This window comes from Dipodomys ordii, unplaced genomic scaffold (assembly GCF_000151885.1).
Source record: "Dipodomys ordii isolate 6190 unplaced genomic scaffold, Dord_2.0 Scaffold50, whole genome shotgun sequence".
Classification (NCBI taxonomy): Eukaryota; Metazoa; Chordata; class Mammalia; order Rodentia; family Heteromyidae; genus Dipodomys; species Dipodomys ordii.
In genome coordinates, this window is record NW_012267266.1 from 5,095,540 (window position 1) to 5,110,911 (window position 15,372).

At 42.4% G+C, this 15,372-nt stretch overlaps 1 protein-coding gene across 1 annotated transcript in view; it reads right to left on the reverse strand.

Annotated features, from left to right (window-relative positions):
* Positions 1-15,372, reverse strand: part of Kdm3b (lysine (K)-specific demethylase 3B) — an 80,844-nt gene that overhangs the window by 27,263 nt on the left and 38,209 nt on the right. Inside the window, exons 8-11 of the mRNA XM_013020310.1 lie at positions 8,322-9,570; positions 6,523-6,724; positions 3,286-3,500; positions 2,065-2,217 (exon numbers count right to left, since the gene is read on the reverse strand). Of these exons, the coding sequence (XP_012875764.1) occupies positions 2,065-2,217; positions 3,286-3,500; positions 6,523-6,724; positions 8,322-9,570 (1,819 nt within the window). The remainder of the gene's footprint in view (positions 1-2,064; positions 2,218-3,285; positions 3,501-6,522; positions 6,725-8,321; positions 9,571-15,372) is intronic.

Consider the following 15,372-nt stretch of genomic DNA (forward strand, 5'->3'; position numbering starts at 1 on the left):
CCCCACGACCAGACCCAAAAAAAACAAAAAACAAAACAAAAACCAACCAATCCAAAACATATGTATACTTTCTGGTCATGGGACTTGAACTCTGGGCCTGGACACTGTCTTTCAGCTCTTCAGCTCAAGGCTAGCACTCTACCACTTGAGCCACAGCACCACTTCAGACTTTTTCTGCTTATGTGGTGCTGAGGAATCAAATCCAGGCCCTCATGCATGCAAGGCAAGCACTCTACCACTAAGCCACCTTCCCAGGCCCCGCCAAAATATTTTTATAATGGTTACACTGGACTCCAAGAGAAGAATGAGATCAAGGGCTAAGGACTTTTAGCATACAAGGAACTAAGAACCAAGCTAGATGCATGTGGCTCAAGCCTGTAATCTTAGCTATTCCAGATGCTGAGATCTGAGATTACAGTTTGAAGCCATTACGAGCAGAAAAATTTAATCGACTCTTATCACCAATTACTCTACAAAAAGCTGGAAGTGGAGCTATGGCTCAAGGGGTAGAGCTCTCGCCTTGAGCAAAAAAAGCCAAGTGAGAGTGAGAAACCCTGAGTTCAAGCCCCATTACTGACACACACACAAAAGAAAAGAAACTAAGAACCAAAGGAAATAATTTGAATATACGTCTCCAAAGAAAGTAACCAGATGACAAACTGAAATGATATTCAACATCACTAATCAAATCAAAACCACAGAATCAAATACTATTTTATAGACACTATCAAGGCTGTACTATAAAAAACAACTAGTTTTGGCAATAATGTAAAAAAAAAAGGAATCTGAATATATTACTGGTGAAACTATAAAAGGGTACATTTACTTTGAAGTACAGTTTCAAAATTGGTCAAAAGGTTATTTTGCTGGGTGTTGGTGGCTCACACCTATAATCCTACTACTTAGGAGGCTGACATCTGAGGGTCAAGGTACAAAGCCACTCCATGCAAATTAATCAGAGAGACGCTTATCTCCAGTTAACCAGCAATAAGCCAGGAGCTATGGCTCACGAGATAGAGCTCTAGCCTTGAGCAAAAAAGCCAAGTGACAGTGTGGGGACTTGAATTCAAACTCCAGTACCAGCATACATACAAAAAAAGGTTATTTTATTTTCTTTAGTCATTTCACTATTATTATTATTAGTGCATGTGTATGTCCTGACGCTTGAACTCAGGGCTTGGGCACTATCCTTGTGTTTCTCTCCTAAGAGCTATTATTATTATTATTAGTGTGTGTGTATGTCCTGATGCTTGAACTCAGGGCTTGGGCACTATCCTTGTGTTCCTCTCCTAAGAGTATCCTCTCATGTGTAAATGCCTAGAATCCTGTGTAATTTATCATGTCCCCATGTAAAATACATACTAGACCTAAAATAGGTCTAGTTTGCACATATGAGAGAAAACATGGGCTATTTGTCTCTCTGAGTTTGGCTTATGATTTGTTCTAGGTCCATCCATTTCCCTGCAAATGACATATTATTCTAGTTCTCAGCCTGAGTTTTTGCAAGTTATTCTAGGTAGGTCTTATTTTTAACCCAGAAAATGGAAATGAGGTTTTTCTTTGTTGCCATTTTTGTTTTCTTTTTGTCTTGTTTATCTGTCTTTGGGAGGGTAAGGGGAACACAGAAATGTAGGGATGAAAGGTGAACAAATGCAGCAGTGGTAATCACTAGACATTACATTGAAAATGAACTATACAATTTGTGGGTGGGGATGGGAGGGAAAAGCTGGGAAGAGCAAGGAAGAGGTGACTGTCCAAAAAATAATATTCTCTTTACCTGACTTATGTAACTGTAGCCCCTTTGTACATCACTTTTATCAACAATAAGAATTTAAAAATAAATAAATTAGATCTTAGGTTAAGAAAAAAACCCAAAACAATAAAAATGAACGAACAAAAAAAGTCTTATTTTTCTTCTAAGGATGTCTTCAAACCACTATCCTCTGGATGTTAGCCTCTTGAATAGCTAGAATTATAAGCATGAATGCTCAGTTTCAGTTTCCAACTCTCAACACACACCTTCAGGTTACCTCTAGAGTTGTACTGGACAATATAATTCCTTACCACTGCGTGGACGGCTTTTCCTGAGCCTGTAACAGTCAAGGCAGACTCCAAATCCACATTTGCGGCAAACCCAGTGGATATTGAAGAGAGTTGTTTCACATACATCACACATTTCCCGAACACCTCGCACAGCTCGCTTCCATGCCACTTTCTCTGGTGGACGAAGAAGAGGTGTTGACTATATAACAAAAGACCCCAGATCTACTGACCCACCACCCATTTTGTCTAGCAATAAAATTGAAAGCTTCACAAAGTTTGTTTCTATCATAATAGTTACAAAATGCAAGGAATTTATAGCATTTTGAAAGCTTCAGATAAGATAACCTAAGGTCTATAGGAAATTATTCCTTCACTTTGTCACTTAAGATAACTGTAAAGTACTAGGGCTAGAGAGAGGCAGAAGGATCATCAATTCAAAGCAAGCCTGGACTATATACATAGCCATACTTGGTCTCAAAAGCAAACAAACTATAACATAAAATTTTCAATTGTGGAGAGCTTGAAATAAGAAGGTTCTTTTTTTGTAAATTTAGGGCACAATTTCAAAGTATGATTTTCCCTGATCTAAAAGTAGAGTACAGTATCTCATAGACTTAGAATAATATATCTGTAATAAAGTGGGTTGTATAGGAGAAACGTGGCACTAAAGTAGCACCACATCTATTAACAAACTATAGTATATTGTTTACTAATAGGAATTTGTTCAAAATAAACTATTCAAGGTGAATCAAACCCAAATGGGAATCTAAATATATCTTTTTTTTTTTTGTCGGTCATGGGGCCTGAACTCGGGGCCTGGGTGCCATCCCTCAGTTCTTCAGCTCAAGGCTAGAGCTCTACCACTTGAATCATAGCGCCACTTCCAGCTTTTTCTGCTTATGTGGTGCTGAGGAATCAAATCCAGGGCCTCATGCAGGCAAGGCAAGCGCTCTACCACTGAGCCACCTTCCCAGCCCAGGATTTAAATATATCTTATTGGAATGTGACAAAAATGAAGTGGAAGCAGAAACAGAGTTTTTGGCTTGTTAATTGTCAAAGACTGAAACAATGAGGTCTGGTGAATACAGTTAAGACATTAATTATAGGCTGCTACAAAAATAAGTTGATGGATCTTAACTTACATAGAAAATGCTAACCTCCACTCATACCAATCCCCCTTTAAATGAAAGAAAATAGCAATGTCCAACTAGAAATGTCTGGAAGATAAACAGGGTGTCTTACGATGTGGTTCTACCATCATCATGGCCTCCTTCTCGGACATCACAAGCTGACAGAACTGGTCCCCAACATTGGCAAGGATGTATTTTGAGGTTTCTAGGTCTATCCCTTCTGCTAGGGAAGAAGAGGGAATCCACAGGTTCATAGCATCAGGGTCACTTTGCTGAGGGCTTAGAAACCCCTCTACACGAAGTACCCCTTTTCGGGTGAAGATCAACCTGAGATAGGAAAATAGATAAGTCAAATACAGTTGTCTCTTGGGATATGATGGGGAATGGTATTAGGCTGCACTTCCCAGCCCCAGCTACCCAAACCTGTGGTTACTGAAGACCCTCATAAAATGATACAGTACTTTTATGTTATATACAAATACATATATATATATATATAGAGAGAGAGAGAGAGATGGACATCCTAACATATATTCTAAGTCATCTTGAGGTTATGTATAACACCTGACACAATGTGAATGCTAAGTAAACAACTGTTATACTGTATTTTTAAAGAAATAATGACAAAAATATCTGAGTGATCAGTCCATTTTAAGTCTAAATATACTTTCAATCTATGGTTGGTGAAATCTGTGGATGTGGAAATAGCAGATATGGGGGTCCAACTGTATGTATCCTACTTAAAACATAGTAAGTCCCAATTCTTTAAAAAGCTGTTACCAGAGTTATCAGTTTCTCCATTTACCTGTTCTATACCTATGCTCAGCCAAAGAATGTGACTAGAGCCAGACACTGGTGGCTCACGCCTATAATCCTAGCTACTCAGGAGGCTGAGAGCTGAAGATCACAGTTCAAAGCCAGCTGGGGTAGGAAAGTCCATGAGACTCTCAGCTCCAATAAACCACTCAGAAAACCAGAAGTGGGGCTGTAGCTCAAGTGGCAGAGCACTGGCCTTGAGCTGAAGAGCTGAGGGACAGCGCCCAGGCCCAGAGTTCAAACCCCACGACCGACCAAAAAAGAAAGAGAAAAAGAAAAAGAATGTGACTAGAAAAAAAGTCACCCTGAACATCATTCTTTCTTTCTTTTTTTTTTTTTTGTCAGTCCTGGGGCTTGAACTCAGGTTCTGGGCACTGTCCCTGAGCTTCCTTTGCTCAAGGCTAGCACTCTACCACTGGAGACACAGTGGCACTTGTGGCCTTTTCTGTTTATGAGGTACTGAGGAATTGAACCTAGGGCTTCATGCAGGCAAGCACTCTACCACTAAGCCACATTTCCAGCCCGATGTCATACTTTTCTATCATTGGTGGGCCCTAATATATTATCTAGTAGACTTGGGAACCAGTAGCTTACACTTGTAAGTCTAGTTACTGAGGAGGCTAAGATCTGAAGACCCAAGCTCAAAGCCAGCTTGGGTAGAAAGTTTTCTAGACTCTTATTTATTTTTTACGGTCGTGGGGCTTAAACTCTGGGCCTGGGCACTGTCCCTGAGCTCTTCAGCTCAAGGAGAGTGCTTTATCACTTGAGCCCAGCACCACTTCTGGCCTTTACTGCTTCTTTTTTTCTTTTGGGGGAGGGCGGGGGGTTCTGGTCGTAGGCCTGAACTCTGGGCCTGGGCTCTGTCCCTCACCTCTTCACCTCAAGGCTTGTGCTCTACCACTTGAGCCACAGCACCACTTCCAGCTTTTTTTTCCTGCTTATGTGGTGCTAAGGAATAGAAGCCACAGCCTCAGGCCTCAAGCATGAGAGGCAAGCACTCTACCACTGAGCCACTTTCTGAGCCCCAAGTTCTCTACACTCTTATCCAATTAACTAGCATAAATCTGGAAGTAGAAGGATGGCTCAATCAGTAGAGCACCAGCCATGAGTGAAAAAAGCTAAGAGCTCAAGGCCCTTAATCACCAGTACTGATGATGCACATGCACAAAAAAAATTGTCTAGTAGTCATGATATAGTTTCCTAGTATACTCCCTCTCTCAGATGGCAGTTTCATGTCTTGCTTCTTTCCACACTTCCAATATAATCTTCCCTAGAAAGAATTTATTTCCTATTTCATTGAGTGTGTAGGAGGTAAAAGTAGAAGCTCACATTACCACACTGCCACACATTCCTGCCAATGGGCTCATTTCCCATCTAATCTGCTACATTGATAAGGTCCCAGTGAAGGCCAATATCTTTACATATGTCTTATTTCTTTTCCCCACTCCAAAGACATCTTGTTACTAATTCTGTTCTCTCTAAGATTTTTTTGTTGGTCATAGGGCTTGAACTCTGGTGCTGTTCCTCAGCTCTTCAGCTCAAAGCTAGTGCTCTACTATTTGAGCCACAGCATCACTTCCAGTTTTCTGGTGTTTATTGGAGAAACAGAGCCTCATGGACTTTTCTGCCCAGGCTGGCTTTGAACCGTGATCCTTAGATCTCAGCCTCCTGAGTAGCTAGGATTACAGAGTGAGCTACCAGCACCCAGCTCTGTTCTCTTTTTGATATTGTTTTTTATTCTCTCTCTATCCCCCTTCTTCCTTCCTTCCCTTTGTCCCTTCCTTTCTATTGTATGAGTGTGGGCACATATGTGTGTTGATTCTGGGGCTTGAATTCAGGGCCTCATATTCCCACTTAGCTTTTTCATTCATGGCTGGTGCTCTACCACTTGAGTCATGCCTCTACAGCACACATTATTTTATTTCCCCCAAAATCAGCATTCAGGAGGCTGAGATTTGAGGATGGCAGGCCATGCATTCAAGCGCTAGGATGGGCACCAAAACGAAAAAAAAAAAGGAGTTCTAGCCGGGCATCAGTGGCTCACACCTGTAATCCTAGCTACTCAGGAGGCTGAGATCTGAGGATCATGGTTCAAAACCAGCGTGGGCAGGAAAATCCATGACACTCTTTATCTCCAATAAACCACTAGAAAACCAGAAGTGGCGCTGTGGCACTGTGGCTCAAGCGGTAGAGTACTTGCCTTGAGCTAAAGAGTGGAGGGACAGCACCTAAGCCCAGAGTTCAAGCCCCACGAACAACAACAAAAACAAAAGGAATTCTGCTATACCATTGGTTTTTAATGAAACCCAACATAGGAACTCAGGGAAAAGCACAGAGCTACAGCTAAAACTAACTTTGATCAACTTCAATTCATTCCAACTTAGTGAGTAATATGACAGAGCCTCTGTACAGACCCTGAAAGCAAAATGGTAATGAAAGCAAGGAAGAAAACACGTTTATAAACCCAAAGAAAGAGTGAGTACTTTCAATCATGAATACTGGGAATGAGGGCAGAAGAAAGAAATTTGGGCACCTCCGAAAGTGAAAGAAGCGGCAGGCTACAGTAGAATCATCTTGTTCTTGTTCCTTAAACTTCCGATACCGCTCCAGGCGGCACTCCCGACATTTGTGCAGATGAGGTGCCACATTGATGCATGATCCATCTTGAAGGAAGGGCTCTCCAGACTGCTTCAGCTTCTTCACTTTGCTTACATCTTTCAGCACTGATTGGCCAACTGTAATGAAGGAGAGAAGAAAAAGCTTTCATGATTTAGACATGAACTACTCTTTGTACCCAAAAAAAGTGAAGGGAACAGAAAGCATTCAACTGTAAACAAAGAACCTGTGAAAATCACGTAAGCGTGAAAAATTCAAGCAGGGGAAGGTGGCCATCATCTGCATCTAGTCCTTCAGGATATCACTATTTCTTAATCAAGGCCTCTTGGGCTCCCAAAGGATATCAATTCTTCACTGAAACAGCTACTTTTGCCACTAGACTTTGTTTTACCCACTTCTGGAACATAACCTACTATCAAAAATAAATGGATTTTGGTAGGTGTTAAAATTCTTATGTATGCGTTGAAGAAGAGCAAATTGAGAGGATTCAAGTCTACAAAGTATTTCTATGTGGGAATGAACATCTTTTAGAAACAGGGGCTTGCTATATAGCCCAGAGGGGCCTTAAATTTGCTTTATGTAGTCATTGCTGACCTTGAATTCATGATCTTCCTATTTCAGTCTCTTAATTGCTGGGATTACAAACATGTCATCAGCCCAGTTCTTAGTAACTCCCAGAAGTAAATTTAAAGATGAGCTAAAGTAGCTGGGTGCTGTTGGCTCATGCCTATAATCCTAACTACTAAAGAGGCTGAGATCTGAGGATCATAGTCTGAAATCAATCAGGGCAGATAAATCCTTAACTCCAATTAACCAGCAAAAAACTGGTACTGGAGGCAATGGCTCAAACAGTAGAGTGCCAGCCATGAATGAAAAACAAGTAAGAGCATGAAGCCCTAAGTCCAGGCCCCAGTACCAGGAGAATGAGAGAAGGGGTGAGGATAGAGGTGGGGGGAAAGAGGGGAGAGGGAGGAGGGAGGGAGGGAGAGAGAGAGAGAGAGAGAAAGAGAGAGTGTATTCATGAGACTCTTTTTTTTTTTGGGGTCCAGTCATGGGGCCTGAACTCTGGGCCTGGGCGCTGTCACTCAGCTCTTCAGCTCAAAGCTAGCACTCTACCACTTGAGCCACAGCACCACTTCTGGCTTTTTTCTTTTTGCTTATGTGGTGCTGAGGAATCGAACCCAGGGCCTCAAGCATGCAAGGCAAGCACTCTACCACTGAGCCACCTTCCCAGCCCCTTCATGAGACTCTTATCTCCAATTAATCAATTAATCACAGAAAAAGCTGGAAGTGGCACTGTGGCTCAAGTGGTAGTGCACTAGCCTTGAGCACAAAGAGGCTCAGGGACAGTGCCCAGAGTTCAAGACCCAGGAAAGAAAGAAAGAAAGAAAGAAAGAAAGAAAGAAAGAAAGAAAGAAAGAAGGAAGGGAAGGAAGGAAAGAGAGAGGCTAAAGAAGATAAAAAATACAAGGACATAATTCCAAACTAAAAATAACTGATGAAGATCAAGAATCTTCTTGTGTGGACAGATAACCCTGTTATTATACTGGTATAGATACAACCCTGTCCTGAATGAGGTCTGATGAGGGGCCTCTGCAGGTTCTTTTGGCTTTAATTCTATGAAATTATAGAATTTTCTATCAAAGTGAGGGCCCCTGCTATAAACACTGGCGGACACTGACAGAGCAAAGCCATGTATAATACCAACAGGATCACCTTTTAAGGGAGCAGTCCGAGGACGGCCCTTCGGAGCCTGCTTCCCTTTGCCCTTGCCCAGCAACAGCTCAGCACTGCGCTCCCCATTGGGGCCCAACTTTCCCATCAGGTGCTCTGGAATCCCCTTTAGGCCAGTTTTGGCCTGAATCTGTTCCTCTGAGTCACTCAAATCTGACAGGTCACTGTTGGTGCTGGAGTCCGAGTCCTGTCTACAAGCCAAGCTTCGCTCATCCAGTGAGAACCTTTTCACAGCTTCAAAAGGAGCTTTGTTCTCCTGTGAAAAATCTGCTGGGGAGGACAGAAAGCCGCCGGAGTGCCTGCCAAAGATGGTACTAAAGGTTTTGAGGAGGGGATTGTCCTGCTGCCCAGGCCCCACAGTTGGCCTCTCTTCTGTGGGGCTGGAGGAGAGAGTAGGCATCTCAATGGGCTGGGTGAGGTTGCTGGTGGGTGAACTGGAGCGGCCATTCCCCATGACAGAGAGGCTTGGACCCCCAGTGGTAATTGCTGAGCCCAGAACACCAGATACCAACTTGGAGGAGTCAGTTGTAATGAAGAGAGTTTTCTTCTTTGTTAAAGATGTGGAATCTGCAGAGGAATGAGACTCTGGCCAGCTGGGTGGTGCCTTGGAGGTGACAGTGGTAGCAGAAGAACTCCCTGATGCCTGAGACGCAAAGCTGCTAAAAGGGCTATGTTCAACTTTTTCCACAAATGCCAGGAAAGGATTAGAAGGTTCTTCTCGGGACAGTTTGGGTGGCTGTAAAAATAGATTTTCATGATTTTCTGGGGTGCGGGTGGTTTGGAGACTCCGTGGGAAGGCTGGAGTGAGAGTGGGCATGGACTCTGCAGGCACTTTTCGGTCTACAGAGCTGCCAGCTTTACAGCCTGCCTTAGTGTCTGCTCCAACAGCAGATCTACCTTTACACAGGCCTGAGCTCAAGCTTTCAAGGCTTTGTTTGAATGAATCCCGGCTAGAGGAATCATCAGCCATACTCTCTGAAACCGTAGTGAAGTAGTTACTGGTGGGTAAAGTTTGGGACATACATTGAAAAAACAAGTTTTTGGAGAGATCAGAGTCTTTCTGAGACTCTGGTACAGAAGAGCTACAGCCAAAAGAAAAGCCCAAGGGTTTATTCTCTGTGGCTATAACTCCATTAGACTGACTCCTTCCACTTCCAAAAGTCAATGGTTGTGACAAACTCGGAAGAGATGCTCCAAATCCAGAAGAGGCCAGAATAGAATTTCTTGAATTCTGAAAGGAAAATTAGCCTGCATTAGTATGGCTGGCTTTCACCACAATCTAATTAATGATGGCTTGTTTTGTTTTTGTTTTTTTTTTTGGGTCCGGTTGTGAGGCCTGAACTCTGGGCCTGGGCGCTGTCCCTCAGCTCTTCAGCTCAAGGATAGCGCACTACCACTTGAGCCACAGCGCCTCTTCCGGCTTTTTCTATTATGTGGTGCTAGGGAATCGAACCCAGGGCCTCATGCATGCAAGGCAAGCGCTCTACCACTGAGCCACCTTCCCAGCCCATTGATGGCTTGTTTTGTCCTAGCTATGACTAGAACTAGATCAATATTTCTAGTAGAATGTTGAGTCAATTAACTTCTAAAATTCTACCAATCTTATCACTAGATTTCCAGCAATGATGAAAAAGAAACATGCCAAGGACCATAGAAGGCATCTTTGCTTAAGCAAGGTGAGCCAGAGAAAGCAGAATGTCTGTCAACCTACCAGTCCCTTTGTTCTTACCCAGCTGGTTGGCATTGCTAGGAAGCTATATAAGCTTCTTAATATATATCTACAGTATTTGGAAGGAGAGAAACTTCACTAAGAAACTAGGGAAAAGTGTTAGTGAACAAACTCTTACTTTGACCCCTATAACATCAATCAACCTCAAATGACTGTAAGTTTTTTATTTACTTAAGATATTGCAAATAGCCCAACTGGAGTGACTTAACTCCTATGACGAGCCCATTGTAAGTTATAGCAAAGTATTTTCTTTATTATTCTGAAATTCTTTAAGATGAATCCTTTTGAAAATTGGCCATTTACTTATGGGTTCAAGTCAACCTAAAAGCTGAACAGCTGTTTCAATTAACATTATACCTAAATTTACTTAGACCTTTTGTTATAATTAGGCTCTAACAAGGCTCCAAAAAGAAAAAGGTACATGCTGAAATATTTACCAAACAAAAACATTTCACATGGGGCTGGGAAGGTGGCTCAGTGGTAGAGCGCTTGCCTTGCATGCTTGAGGCCCTGGGTTTCGATTCCTAAGCACTACATAAGCAAAAAAGAACAAAGCTGGAAGTGGTGTTGTGGCTCAAGTGGTAGAGTGCTAGCCTTGAGCTGAAGAGCTGAGGGACAGAGCCCAGCCCCAGAGTTCAGGCCCCATGACCGGACCCAAAACAACAACAACAACAAAAAAAAACCACTTCACATAACTGGAGAATGAAAACACTAAAACTTTTATTTTTTCCTGGTGTGTGTGGGATACTTTCATATCTACTATGTACCATACATGTAGACAGAAACATTCATAAGTAGCTAGACACTCCTAGAACTGATTCAGTTGAATAAAACTCATATCCTAGCATTAGACTTGCAAACCACATTATATTAAAAAATAAACTTTAAAGCCAGGAACCAGTAGGCTCCCTTGTGTAATTCTAGCTACTCAAGAGGCTGAGACCTGAGGATTAAAGCTCAAGCCAGCTCAGGCAGGAAAGTCTGTGAGACTTATTTGTCCTATTAGCCACCAAAAAAGCAAAAAGTGGAGCTGTGGTTCAAGTGGTAGAGCCCTTGAGAAAAAAAAGAAAAAAGCTAAGGATAGCACCTAGGCCCTGAGTTCAAACCCCAGGACTGTCACCAAAAGAAAAGAATTCTAAGTAGTAGAGGATGGCTCATGGTTGTAATCCTCGTTATTCAAGGAGGCTGAGATATGTGAATCTGTGAAGCATGGTTCAAAGCCAGCCCCTTCAGATTCCTAAATGGAGTTATGGCTCAAGTGGTACAGAGCTAGACTTGAACACAAAGCTAAGGGACAGTACCTAGGCCCTGAGGTCAAACAATAGAAATAAACATTATTCCCTCATTGATTAGTGGATATAAAATTTTCTTTGGGGGTGAGTATAAGGAACTATTTTGAATTCCCGGATTTTGGCACCAAACGTAAAGAAAATTTCTGGAGCTTGACAATGGTGAGTTTCATAACATGAATATACTAAACACTACAAAGTTATATTTTAATTTGTTACAAATGTAAATTTCCCTGAGAGTGGCAAGAAAGATAAAAAGCAAGGAATTCAATGGTTCATGCCTGTAATCCTAGCTACTCAGAAGGCTGAGATCTGAGGATTGAGGTTTGAAACCAGCCCGGACAGGAAAGTCTGTGAGACTCTGATCTCCAATTAACCACCAAAAGGCCAGAGGTGAGGCTGTGGCTCAAGTGGTAGAATACCACTTCAGGGACAGCACCCAGGCCCTGAATTCAAGCACTAGTACCAGCACCAAAAATAAATAGATAGATAAATAAATAAATAAATAGGGCTGGGAAGGTGGCTCAGTGGTAGAGCGCTTGCCTTGCATGTCTGAGGCCCTGCTTGCCTTGCATGCCTGAGGCCCTGGGTTCGATTCCCCAGCATTACATAAGCAAGAAGAAAAAAACTGGAAGTGGCACTATGGCTCAAGTGGTAGAGCACTAGTCTTGAGCTGAAGAGCTGAGGGACAGCGCCCAGGCCCAGAGTTCAGGTCCCACGACTGACCGACTGACCGGACTAAAAAATAAATAAATAAATAAATAAAATAAAAAGAAACAAACAAACAAGCCCAGCACTGGTGGCTCATGCCTATAATCCTAGCTATTCAGGAGGGTTGAGATCTGAAGATTGCTGTTCGAAGCTAGCCCCACAGAAAAGTCTGTGAAACTCTTATTTCCAATAAACTACTCAGAAAAAGCCAGAAGTGACAATATGGCTCAAGTAGTAGAGCTCTATTATGGAACAAAAAGAAGCTCAGAGACAGTGTCCAGTGCAAGCCCTAGGACTTGCCCCCCCCCCAAAAAAAAAGAAAAAGAAACAGACAAAAAAGGAAGGTCAGGAATCTCCTCCATTTCACATTTGCTAAAGAGACTGCTTCCAGGATTAAAGTTTTATCTGGGAGTTGTCAAAGGAAGGGATGACACTATCCCAAAAGAAAAGTACTTATGGGCTGGAAAGGTGGCTCAGTGGTAGAGCACTAGCCTTGCATGTCTGAGGCCCTGAGTTCGATTCCTTAGCACCATATAAGCAAAAAGAAAAAAGCCGGAAGTGGCACTGTGGCTCAAGTGGTAGAACGCTAGCCTTGAGCTGAAGAGCTGAGGGACAGTGCCCAAGCCTAGAGTTCGGGCCAAACGAATGGGGCCCCCCCCCCAAAAAAAGTACTTATTACCTGACTTATGAAACTGTAACCACTCTGTATATCACCTTTACAATAACAATTTAAAAAAATTTTTAAAACGATTGAAAATTTGTCTTTCTGTTAACCAAACAAGTATTGACTGAAACCCTTTCCTCAGGAAGGAAAATGGTTTAATAAAACCTTGAGATTTAATTGTTATTTCATAAGCACTACTGGCCATGAGCCTTGACACCTGCATGACTGAATGAAACCCTGTGTATAAACAGATCACGTTTCTCTACCAAAGTTACCATTAAACACACACACACACACACACACACACACACACACACGAATGGAAAGTAATTTGGATGGTCTTTCACTTTTGCTTATATGCTTAAACTCTAAGTCTTTTGCTTACAACAAACCGATGGCACACTGATTTCAGCTCAGTTCTTAGGCTAAGAAATTTCTTGGTAGCTGTTTCTCTAGATTAAACACTGTAATAATGTTTACCTTTAAATCATCCTAGAAAACAGGCGCAGGCATTTAAAAAGAAAATGGCTTGATAGTCACACAAATTTCTCTAATTCATATGAAGAATTTCTCATTTGATCCATATTTCATCTATTCAGATTTGCTACTTTAAGAATAGAAGCATTCCCTGGATCTCTTCTTTGTGTGATGAAAAATTTGGTGTTTTATAGGCCCATTTACATTCACAACCTTTGACCAGGAGTAGATTTTAAATAACTCTGGAATTATGATGCTTATACACATTGTAAATTTTATTTATTTATTTATTTATTTGGTCATTGGGCTTGAACTCTGGGCCTGGGCACTGTCCCTCAACTCTTCACCTCAGAGCTTAGCATTCTACCACTTGAGTCACAGAACCATTTCCGGTTTTCTGAGTGATTTATTGGAGATGAGTCTCATGGACTTTCCTGCCCAGACTAGCTTTGAACTGTGATCCTCAGATCTCAACCTCCTGAGTAGCTAGGATTACAGGTGTGAGCCACTGGGCACCTGGCTTTACACATTGTAATTTTTTCTTTTTTTCCAGTCGTGGGTCTTGAACTCTGAGCTTGGCCACTATCCCTGCACTCTTCAGCTCAAGGCAAAAGCTCTACTGCTTGAGCCACAGCCCCACTTCCGGTTTTCTAGTGATTTACTGGAGATAAGAGTCTCACGGACTTTTCTGCCCTGGCTGGCTTTGAACCGTGATCCTCAGATCTCAGCCTCTAGGATTACAGGTGTGAGCCACCGGTGCCCAGCTTACACATTGAAATTTACATAATATCTTTACCTGGTTCTTTTGTGAATGCTAGTCAAACTGTGAACAGTATGAAATTTATATTTACAGGCCTTTTCTTTGGGGCCTAAGTGCTGTCCCTTAGCTCCTTTTGTGCAAGCCTAGCACTCTACCACCTGAGCCACAGTGCCACTTCAGGTTTTCTCTGTGATGAACTGGAAATAAGAGTTTTACAGACTTTCTAGCCCCAGCTAGCTTTGAACCGCAAACCTCGGATCTCAACCTCCTAAGTAGCTAGGATTACTGGCATGAGCCATTGGTACCTGGGTTGGCCTTTTTCCTTTCTACCTGGACATTTCATCTCCCTCCCTATCCTGGTATACTAGTGATTTAAAAGATGCATTTGCCAGAAAAAGGGGGAAGACGGGTGAAATACATATGCCATAGGTTTTTGTTGTTTTGTGGTGCTACATTTTGAACCCAGAGTCTTATATGTGCTAGACAGATGCTCTATGACTCAGTCATACTTCTTTCTTGCCTTATGCTTGTTTTAACTGCCACTACTACATTTGAAATGCTCCCACCGTATTATATGAACTCATTCCAAGTGGGATTTTAAGTACAGTACATAGCACACAGTAATTTCCTATATATAACTATACTTATTTTTGGACTAAGAGAGAGGGGACATTACTAGAGTTTCAGGGCTTTGATGCTTTCTATCACTTGAGCCATACCTCCAGCCCTTTTTTGCTCAATCTTTCAGATAAGGTCTAGCACTTTTGCCAATAGGTCTTGGGATACTACTTTAACCTCCAATTTAGGATTATAATTCTATGTAGGGTCTCCCAAACCTTTTGCCGAAGCTGGCCTTACCTCTACCTCACACCGACCTCACCCAGTACCTGCGTTACCTAGGCAACTGGGACACCTGGAAGAGGTCACATCTGCATCCGCTGAGGTCACATCTTAATCTGATGTGGCCACACCTTTCTCCCACCTGATCTACTTCCCTTTACCTGGACATACCTTTCCCCGCCCCCTACCCTACATAAGGCCTAACCCGGGGCCAGACGCTCTCTTTTGCCAGCCGCGTGTAGTGCCAACCTTTCCTGGTCCCAGCAGGTCTACTGAATAAACCTACCCCTTACCTGAATACCATGTGCGTGGTGCTGTTCTTATTTGGCTACCTCTTTTTAAAAACCTAACACTAAGGTGGTCCCAAACTCCATTTGTCATGCAATCCCACAGCCTAGCCTGAGACTATAGCTTTATGCCATACCCAGTTAAATCTGGGAACTTGGGGCTGGGAATGTGGCTTAGTGGTAGAGTGCTTGCCTTGCATGCATGAAGCCCTGGGTTCAAGTTCTTAGTATCATATAAACAGAAAAATGCAGAAATGGTTCTGTAGCTCAAGTGGT